Raw genomic sequence first — 15,445 nt, forward strand, 5'->3', positions numbered from 1 at the left:
ATGGTGAAGCCGTAAATCAATGTGTCAACGGAAATTTGGGGGCAAGTGGAATATATGAGGTACTTACTTTCCTGTCCAACTTAAACGTCTCACTGATCATTTGTACCTGAGCCTGGTTGGAGGGTGAAGTATAATAAATAAATAAACTTATAACAATCTGTAAGTATGAATATACATTCATGCATCCGTGAAACTGCCTTCTTCCAAATCAGACCCTTTTGGTCCATGAAAGTCGGTATTTTACTGAAACCGGCAGCAGTTCTCCAGGGGCCTCGGGCAGATCCTGTGCCGCCTACTGCCTGGTCCTTTTAACTGGAGATGACTGGGATTGTACCTGAGAGCTACGCGCCAAGCAGACGTTCTGCCCTTGAGCCATGGCCCCTCCTCCAAAGAACACTCGTGAAGCTGCCTTATACTGAATCAGACCACCAGTCTGTGAAGGATCTGCATTGCCTACTCAGACTGGCAGCAGCTCTCCCAGGTCTCAGGCAGAGGTCTTTCACATCAGCTACTGCCTGGTCCTTTGAACTGGCAATGGCAGGGGTTGAACCTGGGACCTTTCCTCACTCTGTTTCTTGCCCCAGGTGGTTGAAATTCTATAGACTCCAGACTCTTGGATGCACAATCAGTTACTCCAAGGAAACGTAACTGTCAAATACTTCAGGAGACACAGGCACTACCGGGCAGGCTGAAGCAGAACGTGGGGTAGATGACCCCTGCATTAGGAGGGGGTGGGGGGATTCTTGTGTGTTGTGCCCTTTGGCCAGTTCTCTCCCTCCTCCCGCAAAGTTGTGGGTGAAATGCCCATTGTTCAGTTTCAAAAATGGCCCCATTGTGAGCTCCTTGGGTGTGGAAGGGTGCCTGCTCTTGTCGTTTTCTCCCAAGAACAATTTCTTCCTCTGTGGAACCTGGGCAGCTCCTTACCCGCAGCTGCCATTCCTTCCAGGCCCAGCCCCTTTTGCCCTCCCTCCTCTTCCTTATCTCTGGCCCCACATTGGGTCTCGCTTTGTAAAGACAGACTCCCTTGATCAGACACCCGCAGAGCTGCTGGCAAAGACCTCGTGGGAGCTGGAGATGGCAGGCATGCTGCTGTGGGCCGCTCAGGTAACGGGGGAGGAGATCTGGAAGTCCTGCTTGCCCGCAGTGGTGCTTTGGGGACCTGCTCACTGGCCCCCTTGGATGGCTGCCTTCCTTGTTCCCAAGGGGCGCAGTCGCCGAAGCTTTGGAGTCGTCGTCCCCCCAGTCACCCACGCACACTCTGCTTTGCTGTTCTGAGGGCCGTGGCCTTGCAGCTAGAGGACAAGCTGCCTGCTCAGCCTGGTCCCAAAGGGCTTACCGGACCCGCCCTCTGGCCACTTGCTCGTGGTTTGATCCATGGGAGACTGGGGCAGATGAGCAGGCTGGATACCCTCCGCTCCTTTCACATCTTTGCTTCTGTGCTGGTGGGAAGGGCAGCCTGTTGGGCATCTGCCTGGCGAGGGGGCCTTGGGATGGAGCCTGGGACTGGGGAGGTTTGTCTCCAGGTCTCCCCTCTGCCCACTGAGTTTGTTGGGGGGCCAGGGAGCAGCCGGCCTCCCTCTCAGGCTTGATGTGAGTGGCACAGAGATGGAGGAAGGGAGCGCCACGCCTGCTGCTGGGAGCGGCCTGTAGGAAGGGGCAGGATGAGGCTGTGATGGGCAGAGTGGTGGAGAGGAGATCAGGGAGCCCAAAGGCCTCTACTGCCAGCAGCCCAGGATCCAGACTTTAGCAAGGGGGGGGAGGTGCAACAGATGGAGGCAGGCGGGGCGGGGGGACTATTCAATTTCGTTGCCCGTCTGGAGGCCAAGGAACGGTTGGTGTGTCGTTGGGGCTGGTCCTCTGAATGTTCCTGGTGGGGTCAGTCCCAGGTCCCTCTTTGTATCTCTGTGTTCACACAGTCTCTCTCACACACAATGCGGGGAGGAAGACCTGGTTCTGGGAAACTTGCCTTTGCATTTTGTGAACAACTGAAGTTTAACTTCTTAGAATAATTGGAGGCAAACCTTTGCAGGGAGAAAATGGCATGAAAAACCACACGATCCGCGTGGGAACCAGGAAGAGCCAGGTGAAGCCACCCTCCTCCCCATGGCTTGGCAGAAGGTTTCTCTATAAGTCTCCCCTGCAGAATCCGAGAACCGTGCTCCAAGAAAGGGGTGGGGTGGGGTTGGCAGGCTTGTGAAGGAAGATAATGCCTCCGCCCTTGCGGTGGAGAGCAGCTAATCTGCATCTACTGGCTACTGATGGAGCGACCCCTTGAAGGGGCCTCGCCAAGGGTAGGAATTGCGTGTGTCACATCCACGCTGGAACGAGAGGGAAATGGGCAGGAGGTGGCTCCTCGTGGGCCGGCTGGCCTCCCCAGCTCCACTTCCCAGGCACCTTCAGCAGGGACACTTCCCGTCTTACTCCTCCCCAGCTGGAGTGTGCGCAAGAGTTGGCTGTGTTCCAGGCTGAGGTCTCTCCCTCCCTCTGTGTCTGCCGGCCTGGCTTGGCCACGGCTGCTCCCCAAATGGGCCTCCCCGGCAGCAGGTGGCTCTCTCTGCCTGGAGGGGGCTCCGCAGGCTCTCTGACGCTGTGCCTTTCCTCGCCTGGCATTGCAGCTGGCTCGTATCCAGACGGACAGCGTGGTGCAGATGCTCCAGGAGCGCCACCCCCACCTCTGCTTTGAGATTGGTGAGTGCCGGGTGGGAGAAGCTAAACCGGTGGGCTTGGGGGCGAGTTGGGGGGCAGAGAGCAGCACCCCTCCATGCATGGCTGGCCCGGCCTGTGGCATGGCTCTTTATCTGATGCCCTGGTGGGCAGTGGCTGGGCAGGACACCCCTCCCCTCGAGCTCGCCCCCCCCCCAGTCTCCTGCATCCATCCTGCTGGTGCTGGAGTGACACCTCCCCCCCCCCCGCCCTACACGTGTTTCAACAGTTGCCATGTCGACCACCGGAGACAAGATTCTGGACACGGCTCTCTCCAAGGTAAACCTTGCCCCCCTCCCCCCGTCTGCCTCGGCTGTGGCTGGCTCGGGCGGAAGAGTCATCCTGGCCGCTGACGGGATGACCTCTTCCCCCACTCAGATTGGAGAGAAAAGCCTCTTTACCAAGGAGCTGGAAAATGCCCTGGAGCGGAACGAGTGAGTGCCCTTGCTGGCGGGCCTGGATTTTGCTCTGCAGGCATCCCTGGAAGGAAGGACTGGTGGAGTTGGCCCGTGGGGAGGGGGGAGGCTTGCTTGGTGTTGGCCTCGCGCAAGGCCAGTGGCTGCCTACAGAACCAGGACAGGCTCTCCCAAACACACCCCTTGGCATGCAGGGCATGGAGGAGCAGGGCCACAGAGAGCAGCCCAGTATTTAGTGCCTTCTTGCCCTGTGTGTCTGTCAGGTTGTACTCTGATATATTGCATACTGCTTGCTCAATTATCACAGCAATCCTGAAAAGTAGGCCATGCTGAGAGCAGCTTACTCAAGGCTGCCTGGGTCTTGTTGCAATCCTGCCGCCACCCACCTTGGATTCACCAGCTTGGCATTGGCTGCGCCCTGCCCACTTTCTCTGCTGCTCTGATTTCAGGGTTGACCTGGTGGTTCACTCGCTGAAGGACCTGCCCACATCCTTGGCCCCTGGCTTCACAGTTGGCGCCATCTGCAAGTGAGTTGGATCGCCTCTGCGAGGCTCCGCTCGGCTGGAGCAGCATGGCCCTGGGTGGGCAGGCCTCCTCCCCTCCCCATGGGGCTAGGCTAGGGCACCTACCGCTGTGGGCGGGGGTCATTTGGCCAGGGCAGGGCACCTCCAGCCGGAGCCTCAGGTACACGCTGGTGCTGGAACCCTCTGGGTTGTGCAGGAGCTGAGGAGGGGGAGGGCCACGGGAGCCACTGGGTGGGCAGTGCTGACTTTGATGGACCGAGGGTCTGATTCAGGAGAAGGCAGCTTCATATATACATATATGGTGTGCAGAAGGTCCCAGGTTCAATCCCCAGTGGCATCTCCAGTTAAAAGACCCAGGCAAGTAAGTGATGTGAAAGACCCCTGCCGAAGACCCTGGATAGCCGCTGCTGGTCTGAGTAGACAATACTGACTTTGATGGACCAAGGGTCTGATTCAGTATAAGGCAGCTTCGTGTGTTCAAGTGAGCCCTGCGGCCGCTCAGCTAACCTGCCTCATGGCTTTCTGCAGGAGAGAGAACCCCCATGATGCCGTCGTCTTTCACCCCAAGCACTCTGGGAAAACTCTCAGCAGCCTTCCTGACAAGAGGTGAGTTTGCTCCTTTTCACGCTCAGGCCTTCGGCTGCTCCGGCCCACCTTGCCTTCCTGTATCCTGTACTCTGCTTGGCTACAGCAAGACACCCTGGCTTGCCACTGCAGAGAAACCCCCCCAACCTTCATAAGAACCTGCTGGATCAGGGCTGTGGCTTGTCTAGACCGGCATACAATTGTCTACAGTGGCGGACCAGTGGCCATGCAGGTCCAAACAATCTGAGCTTAGAGGCCGAGGCCTTCCCCTGCTGCTGCCTCCCAGCACTGGGGTTCAGAAGTTGACTGCCTCTGTATTTTGAGGCTCCTTTTAGTCATCATGGTAAAAGTAGCTATGGATGGACCTCTCTTTCTGCCCCTGCTGCCACCACTACTTCCACTGGCAGTGAATTCCACAGTTTATTTAGTTATTGAGTAAAAAAGTATTTCCTTCTGTCTGTCATGAACCCGTTTCTCAACATGCCCCTGAGTATGGGAGAGGTAGAAGAAGCTCCTTCTGTCTGTTTTCTCCACCCCATGCATAATTTTATCAGCCTCCATCAGGTTTCTCCCGAGCCCTCTTTTTGCTAGACTTGGAAGTCCCATTCTCTTCAGCCTTCCCTCGTAGGGAAGGGGCTCCAACCCCTCAGTCATCTTGCTTGCCCTCTTTTTTATTCTCTCAAGCTCTGCTATATCCTTTTTGAGATAAGGTGACCAAAACTGCACACATTATTCCAAGAGAGGCTGCACGGTTGCTCTTTTGAGCAAGCATGTGTTGGGGTGGCTTGCTTTCTCGACTCCAATCTGGGGGTGGAAGGGGGCACATATGAGCAGGTGGGAAGGAGTGCTGGGAAATGGCCCTGCCTGGGCCTTCAGAGTGCTAGCAAGTACATCCCGCAAGGCCCAGCGGATTTGACTCTGCAAATGCTGCTGCCACTGCCGCCGCCTTGCACACCCTGTTCAGGGAAACGGCCAGCCAGTCGTGGCAACTCTGAGCGTACAGGAGGATCTTCGTGGCCCTGGCTTCATTTTGATGTGTGCTTCTCTCCTTGGCCCTCTGCAGTGTGGTCGGCACCAGCTCCCTCCGTCGAGCAGCTCAGCTGAAGAGGAAGTTTCCTCAGCTGGAGTTCAGGGATATTGTATCCTTTCATGATACAGCAACACCCGGAATTGATGCATTAGACAGTTGTGCCTCTTTTGAATCAGAGGCGTTTTATTTGAGTTATTTATAGTCCGCCTTTCTCACATGGACTCAAGGTGAATTACACAGTGACTCAGTACAATCTAACAAAGTGGGACATCCAATAACCAGTGCATTAGGATATTGGAAGTCTGGAACCACCAGAAACAGGAGCATAAGCTGGACAGAAGTTACATAATAGGACCCTACTTACAATAAGCTGTATACAGCAGTAAAGAACACAAGTTCCAATCATTTATCCAAGTAAGTTTGTAAAACTATTTTGTACTGTGCAGCCTTATTACCTGCACAGATAATCCCTCTTGAATAGTTCAGTTTTACACTGTTTGCAGAGGGCCAGGAGAATGGGGGCTTTCCTGACGCCCTTGGGCAGGCCGTCCCACAAGGCGGGAGTCACAATAGAAAAAGCATGAGTACAGGCAGTTGTCGATTTTGCTCATTTGCAGGTTGGCACCTGCCGAAGCCCCTGCTGACATAAGCGGAGTTGTCATGGCAGAGCATAGGGAGAGAAGTGGCCCTGTAAATAAGAGGGGCCAAGATCATGAAGGGATTTATATGTGCTAGCCAATACCTTAAATTGAGCTTGGGAACATTTAGATGCCTTCTAGCAGTGGGAGGGGGTCAGGGGTTCCTTCTCTGAGAGCTCATGACTACACTCAAGTCTTTGCCTTGTTGTAGCACTGTGTAAAAATGGGTTGCCGTTAACCCAGCCTCTTGTGGAGGGGTTGGTGCCTTCTCCAACTGGACACAGAGGTAAACTGCCCATTGGTCTTTCTCATACAGTACATGGCAAGGCCGGTCTCTGTTACTCCCATGTGGCAGGAGGAAAATTGGGTCTGAGGAAAAGCAGCTTGTCTGTTGTTGCTCACCTTTGCATTGCGTCCCTCTTCCCGTGGTGGGTGCAGCTCTTCAGGCCTCTTTCCCCTGCCAAGACACCCCCCCCCCAATGAAAAGAGACAGCCAAAGAGAGCTGGTCTCCCTTGGTCCTTGAGATACCATCACCCCTGGAGGCTGGAGTGAGCCGTGCAAGCTAATGTGCCTCTGGCCCTAGCAGATGGGGAGGTGTGTTTTGTTTTCGCTTAAGCTATACCACAGAGAGGGAATTTGAACACACGCTTGAGGAAGCTGGATGAGAAGGAAGATTTCAGTGCCATTATCCTGGCTGCCGCTGGCTTGAGGCGGATGGGTTGGGACAGCCGAATTGGTCAGGTGAGCCAGGAGAAGGATTCCTTGAGTCATGATGATCTATGGGGCTGACAGTGCTTTTGTGTGGGTGTCAACCAGGAAAGTGTGGTGGGAACGGGGACAAAGAGTGGTGGGCGTGATGGAATGCCCAAGGCAGTGGAATGGAGCAGAGCTACAACCTTAACTAGGTTACAAGCATGCTGGAGCCACAAAGATCTCAGTTGGCTGTAAGGACTACCGAGATAAGGACACAGAGTAAAAATATTAAAGGCGGTGGTAATGCAAAACACTTGGGTCCTTTGTAAGGCAGGAAGATGTGGCACACCTTATAGTTGCAAAGCTGGAGACTGATGTTCAGATTGTTTATGAAGCCACATTTGGGAGAGTTGCTCCTTCTGTAGGCAAAGCCTCCTCTGGAGGTAAATGGTCGCATCTGTCCTGGTTTAGAATTTTTCTCCAGGATGGATACATTCTGCATTCATCAAAACAGAAAAGAATTGCAGGCAGCCAAGTCAGCCCTTTAGAAGCAAACCCCAAAGCAGCAGTTGAGAACTGGCTTTATTAGGAGCAGCTGCAGTGTCCCAAGGGGAGACTTTGAGATCTAATGGCTAATCTCGCTTCGTTCCAGATTCTGAGCCCTGCAGACTGCTTGTATGCTGTTGGGCAGGTATGTAAAGTATTCTTCGTTCTGCCTTGGCCCTGGCACGTGGGTTTTTCCATCCTGAACTGGCCCTGACATTCTTCCCGCTATCACATCTAATTCAAGCGGGGGAATTTGCTTGAGGAACTAACTGCAAGCTATGCCTCAGACCTGCCCACCCTATTTCCACAGTCCCCCCCATCACAGGGATCAGGGGGTGCTGTATTTGCAGGCTCCCTTTTATTTTAGGCCCGGTTGTTCCAGGCCAAAGGAGATGGAAAAGAGTTGACATCTCTTCCCTTGAGAGGGCTCACGTAGCCACTACTCTGATGGGGCATTTCTGTGTCTCCCTCCAACCTGTTGCCATCTTTGCTGAGCGGGGGGTGTCTTGGAAGAGGCTGAGAAAGGCCTGCCTGCTCTGTTCCTTTAGGGGGCATTGGCAGTGGAGGTGAGAGCTAAAGACCACGAGATCCTGGAGCTGGTGTCCACCTTGCATGATGGGGAGACCGTGCTGCGCTGCATCGCAGAGAGGGCCTTCATGAAGCGCTTGGTAAGCCCAGGGAGACCAGAGGCAAACTCCGAGCCCAGAGACAGCCTGCGCCTGTGGGGGGTGGGGGTTCAGAGGGCAGCTGCTGCTCTCATAATTGATGTTCTTTCCATTCCAGGAGGGGGGCTGCAGCGTCCCAGTGGCAGTGAGCACAACGGTGAAGGACTCACAGGTAATGCTGACAGCCTGGTGCTGCCCAGCTGGGGTGGGGCACTAGGAGGAGGAGACCAAAATAAACCTCTTGCCTGCTGCCTTCTGACAACCCTGCTTCCTCTCCTAGCTGTATTTGACTGGAGCGGTCTACAGCCTGGATGGAGCAGAAAGCCTCCAGCAGACCATGCAAGCCAGGGTGGATTTCTCACAGGAGGTACCAGCCCCTGCTGCTTTTACAGTGGGGGGGGGCTATTTCCCAGCTGAAGAGGTGTGTGGGGCAATAGCTCAGATCTGCCTGCAGTGGGGAAGCAGCGGGGAAGCAGCAGAGGCAGCCGAAGCTGCAGGAAAGAGGTTCACATGTAGAGAAGCAGCGTGCTCCTACTGGCTGCTCGTCCACAGGAGGTGACTGCTGGAGTTTTGCCACTTGCAGGCTGCCTCTTGCCTATGGCTGGGCTCCTGCCTGTGCCCTGGTCCCTCTCCATGACTTGCTGCCTCTTTCTCCAGGATGCAGACGGGCCTGACGATGACACACAGCACGTTGGCATCAGCGCCAAGACAGTCCCTCGCCGGGCTCAGCAGGCAGCTGAGAAGCTGGGCATGGAACTAGCAGAGCTGCTGCTCAGCCAAGGAGCTGGGCTCATCCTCACTGTGGCCAGGCAGCTCAACGAGGCCGGAGAACCAGCAGGACTCCCACTGTGGGGCAGTGGAAGGGCAGCACCCTCCCTGCCTTGAACATCTGCCCTGGTTGGCTGTCAGAACTGGATCACTGGCTTGGCGACACTTCGTGCCTTATTGGGGAGGGGGGTGCTGCTATTGCTGTGTCTGTAGCAGGCAATGACTGCTGTTGTAAGTGATTAAAGAGATGATTATAGTGGTGCCTGGAAAACCAGCTGGGTTCACACCTGTATAGCATCCACCACCACCCCACACACACACATACTTTCAGCTAGAGTACATCCCTGACACCCTCCCCAGGCGACCTGAAAGTGGCCTGAGAGAGGGCATGCGCGGAAGATCGAGAAGTGTGGAAGAGCCCCTCCCCCGTCCAGCAGCCCCTCTCCCCCCCCCCCCGGCCCCCAAGAAAGCGGCGGGAGAGCAGACCTCGTGGTGCAAGAGTCTTTAATGAGCGGACAGCAGGAAGGAGGGGCGAGCGAAGGCGCTGGTCCGGCGGGCGGGCGGGCTAGTACTCCTGCGACGCCTGGTCCGGCAGCTTCTTGGCGGCGGCGGCGGCCTTGCGCGGCAGGAGGGCGGCGGGGATGTGGGGCAGGACGCCGCCCTGCGCGATGGTGACGCGGCCCAGCAGGCGGCCCAGCTCCTCGTCGTTGCGCACGGCCAGCTGGACGTGGCGGGGCACGATGCGCGCCTTGCGGTGGTCGCGCGCCGCGTTGCCGGCCAGCTCCAGGATCTCGGCGGTCAGGTACTCCAGCACCGCCGCCAGGTAGACGGGCGCGCCGGCCCCCACCCGCTCCGCGTAGCGGCCGCGCCGCAGCAGCCGGTGCACGCGCCCCACCGGGAAGTGCAGGCCGGCCCGCGACGAGCGCGACTGCGCCTTGGCGCGCCCCGGCGACCCGCCGACCTTCCCGCGCCCGGACATGGCGGCGACCCCAGCACGGCGGCGGCGGCGGAGGATGAGCGCGGGAAGCCGCGTCGCCGCGCTTTTATAACCCCCCGCGCTGCTTCCCTATTGGCTGGCCGCTTCGGCGCTCCGATTGGAAGGGGCTGCCCAGGCCTCCCGCTCATTGGCCGGCGCCTGGAACCAATGGGGCGGCGGCGCGCCGGATTCAAAAGCAGCCACTACGGGCGGAGGAGGTCCCGGCCGTCGGGCGGGACTTCCCGGCCGCCTTGGAGCGCCTGTCCCTCGGAACCCGCGCCTCTCGCCCGCGGCCTCCGCCCCCCACCCGCGCCGTTGCTCAGCCAGGCCTCGGTCCGGCGAAAAACATGGCTGGTTGGACGCGGCTCAGTTCCGTTCCGTGTTCTCGCGCCGGGGGTGCGCGCGCCCCATTGCAACCACCGCATGTCGAGCTCAGCCTGGCCAGCACCTGGGGCATTTTCCTAAAAACAGTCTGTCATTCCTTGATCGGTCATGCGACAAGGGGTGTAAACGCAACCGGTTGGAAAGTAGGCTGTCCCTGGTTTGGAACTCACCGTAGTGCAGTCCGTTCTTCCCAGTATTGTCACAGAACTGGAGATTAGGGCAGCCCTGCTAAAGCAGCCAGAGGGGTCTACTCGGCAACATCCAAAACACACACACACACTACATGCAATGATCTGGTTTGGATGAACAAGACAGGAATCTGCTGCATCATGCCAGTGGCCCATCTAACCTATGTCCCTATTTCGCACAGTGATCAACCAGGCTGGGAGGGCCAACAAACAGAATTCAGGTGCCTAAGCGTCTCCCTGGTATCACCTCCTAGCACTGGGATTAGAGGGTTACTGATAGGGCCTCCCTATCAGGACTTACTCTCGCTGAATTTGCCCGTTCCCTAAAAGTACAGAGAGCCCAGGAAACGTTCCTGTGCCGTGTTTAATTTGAACGTCAGGGTTGGAAGTAGAGTCTTCCTGGCTCACCTATTTCTCTTGCTGGCTGTTCACCCAGAAAACATTCCCAAGGTTATCCTACCTGAAATTCTAGACAAACTAATTCTAAGGAACCCTCAGCTGAGTGCAGACATATTTAATATCCTGTGCACTTACCTGCCAGCAGGTAGTGCTTTTATCCTTCACAAAGTGTAATATGAACTTGAATCATAGAGTAGGAAGGGACAACCAGGGTCATCTAGTCCAACCCCCTGCACAATGCAGGAAATTCACAACTACCTCCCCCCTCACACACCCCCAGCGACCCCCTACTCCATGCCCAGAAGATGGCTAAAAAAAACCTCCAGCATCCCTGGCCAATCTGGCTTGGAGGGAAATTGTTTCTTGACCCCAAAGTAGTGATTGGCATTAACCTGGGCATGTAAGAAAGGGCCACAACACTTCCTGCCCTCCCTCTCATGATCTGGGTGATTGTCGTAACTCCAGCACTTGGGACAAAAAGGTTACCAGCCCTCTGCTCTAGAGGTGATGAAAATGGACAACTACAGTGAAGAGGCAGGCTGCCTTCTACAGATAACTGCAGCTTGCACTAGTGTATTCAATCCCACCCCCAGACTACACGCCCCCCCCCCCCCCGGTGATTCAGTGGATGTGGAAAAGAGAATTGTCAGGTTTTGTAACTTTGGATACCTGGGCACGAGCCACGGCGATTGCAGAGAGATCCTGGTCAGTGCAGAGACAGACAGGGGAAAAAAAGATGTGGAAAGTTTATTTTAGACCACTTTCAAACTTTGAATGGGGGAGGAGGAAGAGGTAGATTTCCATCTCTCTGCTAAAAAGGAAAAGGGTAATTTGGCTAAACACCTTCAAAGGATTCTAGTGCACCACCCACATTTCTAGCAAGCTACCAGGCATCTTTCTTTGTTCAGCAACATTTCTTCCGGCCTGCCTGGCACAGGCCCAGAAGGAAAAAGGGGCCCTTTCATTTTGCTGTATATCCGTTCCTCTTTGGCTCCCACCAGACACCATTTTTACGCCCAAAATAACCTCCCCCCCTTCCAAGGAACCACCATTAGCAGTGGGTTGTTGCGCCAACAGTCTTTCTCTCATCCCTCCTGCCCACTGAGGCTAGCAGCAGAGCACGGGGAAAGCTGGGTGAAACCATAAAGGAAGGGATTCACAGCAGGACGGGCAGGTATTCGAGCCTGGGTGGCAGCTCAGTTTCACTTTGTTGCCTACTTGGCCTCCACGAGCCCAGCGCACAGGAGATCAACACTCCCAATCCAGACTCCCCTCCATTCCCCCTTCACAAGTGTTTCGGACATTTCCATATCTTCCAGCGTGATAAAAGTGCTACATTCAAAACCCCGCCAGGAGCACCACACAGTTCTGAAGACCATCATCGAAGAAAGCCTTCGGTCTCTTGGGAAGCAGGCTGGTTGCCAAGAGCAATGGAGCCGGAACACCCGCCCCGGATGCAGGCCAAGGAGGATGGGAATGGCTCAGATGTCGTAAAAGAGCCGCACCAGCTGGTAGCGGATAGAAAAAGCAACGATGCTCCCGGCAACCTAGAAAGAAAGTAGAGACACAGAGTCATCCGAGAAGGGGATTTCGATCCTGCGGTGGAGACGCCGATCTTTTGCAGAATAACCTCAATTATGTTGCTGGCTACACTCATGCAGTTATCAAAGAGGATTTGGAGTCGTGCTGGACTGGAAGTCGGCCATTCTAGCTTCAAGCCTGCCCCGAGATCTCCCCGCCCCAGATCCTTCCTTGTGGGCAGCACAGAAAGTAGCAGCTCTGGGCCTTTCTGCTCCTTACCTGGATCAGCAGCAGCAAAATAGTCAGGGTTCTCTCAGGGGTTGGTCCGATCAGCTTTATCACCAAGTTAATGAGAGTCATGTTACTGCACTCCACATATTCGCCGTCTTTGTCCACACCCTTATGTACATTGACAATGCGGAGATGCTCAGACACCTGGGGAGAAACATTTGTTGTCCAGGATGACGGAGAGAGTTGGCCTCGCCCTCTGACCTTCTCTGCTAGTCCAGCCGTCCTCCGCAGTTACCCTCTGGCTGGTCTCAGAGCCCACCTGCCCAATGGGGGGCCCATAGCACAGAGGCTTGTGCCGTTACCTTGAGGATGGAGGCTCCCAAGGGAGAGAGACTCTTGGGCTTGAATCTGGAGTAGCTCATCTCTAGCTTGCCTGTCTCCCGGTTGAATCTGAAGACACAGAAAGACCCGTCCGTGATGCAGTGCCAGGAGCCGTCTCTTTCAGTGAGGTCATGAGGAGGGACTGGCAGGGAGGGCTAGACGCTAGCCCATCTCTGCAAAGACCAGACCGTGACTGGGCTAGAGCAGGTTTCTCCGTCAAGGCTCCCCACTCAGGGGAAGTAAAGCCGGTAGAGCACACAGGCCAAGAAGGAACAGCTGCCCTGTGGGGGCAGGCAGGCAGTTGGGTCCTTGTTACCTGGGCACCCGGTGGCGTGGGCAGGGGATGACGTGGAAGAGCTGAGGCAGGGAGTAGAGGAAGTTCAGCACTTGTGGGATGAAGAAGAGCAGCATGGTCTTGCTGAAATGCCCGAGGATGCCCACCACAGCGAAGGTCATGCCAGCAAAATAACAGAAGGTGTCCCCCACAAACACCCGGGACGGGTACCTGCATTCCGGCACAGCAGAAACAAGTTAGCTGGAATGGAGGCAACACAGCCCGAAGGCAGGAGCCTGAGAGAACAGTAAAGGTGGTCACACCCTGGGGAGCTTTTAGACCCCCATGTTTTGCCACCCGCTGCTACGTATAACGAGTGAATCACTTAACACAATCCGGAGAATCTGAACCAAGCAGGGGAAGGAAAGAGACCTGGGCAGCTGAGCTGCGTGCACAATTGTCCACAATTAAGGCAGCTACAGAGCTGGCTGAAATTTGGCAGAGGGAGGTGGATAACTCCACCCTCATGGAACTTCACGTGTAGCACTCTGGAGCACAGGACATGTTTTTCAAAATTCTAAAAGGGCCTGTTCACTACTGAGAGATCCCATTTTCTGCTCTAGGGCTTCCAGGACACTCACTGCACTGGGATTCTGCACGCATGCGAAACACACCAGCTCTCTGCAAGGGGCAGCTGGATACTGTAAACCACCTTGCTGTGTGGCGTCCCCATCCACGCCTTCTCCCCCAGGAGAAACAACTTTGCCTTTCCAAATCCGCAGAGCATCTTACCAGTTGTGATATAGCAGCCCCAATGTGGTAAAGAAAAAGGGAATCATAAAGTAGAGAGAGAAAGTGTGGTCATCTCTGTAGTCCCCTGTGAGCAAGGAAGAAACAGAAAGAGCCAGGTGGTGAGCCGGTGGGCACCAGCCGGTGGGCACCAGCTGCAGGGATCCCGCAGCAGCACCACCAGTGCAGAGCGGGTGCCCTCTGCACCTGCCACTAGCCACGTCACCTGAGACTCTGCACAACGTTCCTCTCAGCCCTCCCGCCCGGTCCCCAAGCATAAGCCCCCCTCCCTACCGTTTAATTCTATGATGTTGAAAGTGATGATGGATGCAGCGATCACCAGCGACTGCCCGGCCTCCAGTCCGTTTATCCCAGCAAGAATGTTGATGGCATTGGTGCAGAATACGGCCAGCATGCCCATGTACACGTAATACAGGATGCCTGTGAGAAAAAGAGAAGCATCTCTGGCACCCCTCCTGAGGACACCAGCCATGTCGCAGGCCCAGAGCAGGAGGAGACCTGCCACACAACTCCATCAACCTGTTTCTTGGTCGGCCCCTCTTGCGCACAGCGGCTGCCCACCTGACATCAACTCCTGCCGACAGATGCCGAGACAGCAGCTGCCCCAGAGGCTCCGGCCAGGGGCTGCCAATGCCAGCTGGGCCAGCATCCGGGGGGATAGCCCCGGAGCACTCACCCAGGTCTAGGTGCATGCCCAGCAACACCCGGAATGGCTTGGGCACCACGATGGTGGTATTCCCAAAATTGGTGAAGTAGACCATGAGCAGGGGCAAGGAGGCCATGGTGGGCAGGAGGAGCTTGTGTCGCCAGCGCAAGTTGAGCACATCGTCCGCAAAGCCCAAGAAGATCATGCAGCAGATGGCCAGGAGAGAACCGATGAGTGCCACGAACTGCCGGGAGAGAGAGAGAGAGTGTGTGTTGTGAGAGGCCGGGGCCTGGTGCTTGGGCAGCCAGCCAGACTCCAGGGTTGGCCAGACTCTCACCTCATGGTGCGGGAAGGCCTTGCACTGCTCTTCCACAAAGCAGCCCAGGAAGGGCACCGGGATGAAGCAGAAGAGAATGATCAGGAACACTGCGCCGCTGATGACCCCTTGGGATTCCGGGCTGGAACCAGACAACCACACACAGCAGAGTTAATCGCCGCTCGGCTGGAACTCAGCTGTTCCACCTGCACCAAACTCTGCAGGGAGACAGACAAGCAGGCGAGTAAAAGGTGCCAACCTCACTGATCAGCAGGTCTTGGAGGCACATCTCCAAGTCCCCTTATCTATTTTTGTGAGAAGGTTCAGCACACCTGAACCAGAACACAGTCCCCATAAGAACATAACAGAAGCCCTGCTGGATCGGAGCAGCGGTCCATCTAGTCCAGCATGCCGTCTCACAAAGTGGCCAAGAAGTTACTATGGAGGGCCAATGGGAGTGTGTGTGGGGGGGGTAGTTGTGAGTTCCCTGCATTGTGCAGGGGGTTGGACTAGATGACCCTGGTGGTCCCCTCCCAGTGCATGATTCCTCGCCCTCCCCTCCTGCTTACACGGGCTGCCGGGAGGCCTTGTTGAGGTCGAGGCCGCACAGCCGGGCGGCCACGAAGTGCTCCCTGAAGGCGGGGATGAGCGTCACCGTCGCCACCAGGCCCACCAGCGAGCCCAGCAGGTTGATCAGCAGCGGCACGGCCGGCAGGGGCCACATGGCGGCGGCGGCGGCGGGGGGCGGGC

At 56.2% G+C, this 15,445-nt stretch overlaps 3 protein-coding genes across 4 annotated transcripts; 1 reads left to right on the plus strand and 2 right to left on the minus strand.

Annotated features, from left to right (window-relative positions):
* HMBS (hydroxymethylbilane synthase) lies at positions 1-8,686 on the plus strand. Its single transcript, XM_056860830.1, is given in 16 exon segments — positions 1-11; positions 917-965; positions 967-1,104; positions 2,030-2,083; positions 2,616-2,688; positions 2,933-2,982; positions 3,082-3,137; positions 3,569-3,646; positions 4,172-4,249; positions 5,292-5,367; positions 6,525-6,638; positions 7,243-7,281; positions 7,685-7,804; positions 7,920-7,973; positions 8,082-8,168; positions 8,459-8,686. Coding segments are annotated over 16 exon segments (1,305 nt in total).
* Positions 8,687-9,123: 437 nt separating this feature from the next.
* On the minus strand, positions 9,124-9,548 carry LOC130487068 (late histone H2A.2.2). 2 transcript variants are annotated; one of them, XM_056860447.1, is made up of 2 exons: positions 9,465-9,548; positions 9,124-9,359 (listed from the first exon to the last, which is right to left on the minus strand). In XM_056860447.1, exons 1-2 carry the CDS (start codon positions 9,546-9,548, stop codon positions 9,135-9,137), a joined length of 309 nt encoding a protein of 102 aa, XP_056716425.1. In that variant the 3' UTR covers positions 9,124-9,134. The 2 variants fall into 2 exon arrangements, with proteins under 2 accessions (XP_056716425.1, XP_056716424.1); XM_056860446.1 differs by having other exon boundaries at positions 9,124-9,548.
* Positions 9,549-11,980: 2,432 nt separating this feature from the next.
* On the minus strand, positions 11,981-15,419 carry DPAGT1 (dolichyl-phosphate N-acetylglucosaminephosphotransferase 1). Its single transcript, XM_056860439.1, has 9 exons — positions 15,265-15,419; positions 14,717-14,837; positions 14,410-14,623; positions 14,007-14,153; positions 13,716-13,800; positions 12,966-13,154; positions 12,631-12,718; positions 12,317-12,472; positions 11,981-12,063 (listed from the first exon to the last, which is right to left on the minus strand). The coding sequence occupies exons 1-9, from the start codon at positions 15,417-15,419 to the stop codon at positions 11,998-12,000; spliced, it is 1,221 nt and encodes a 406-aa protein (XP_056716417.1). The 3' UTR covers positions 11,981-11,997.
* Between the last annotated feature and the right edge of the window lie 26 nt (positions 15,420-15,445).

The sequence above is a fragment of the Euleptes europaea genome, chromosome 14 (assembly GCF_029931775.1).
Source record: "Euleptes europaea isolate rEulEur1 chromosome 14, rEulEur1.hap1, whole genome shotgun sequence".
NCBI lineage: Eukaryota > Metazoa > Chordata > Lepidosauria > Squamata > Sphaerodactylidae > Euleptes > Euleptes europaea.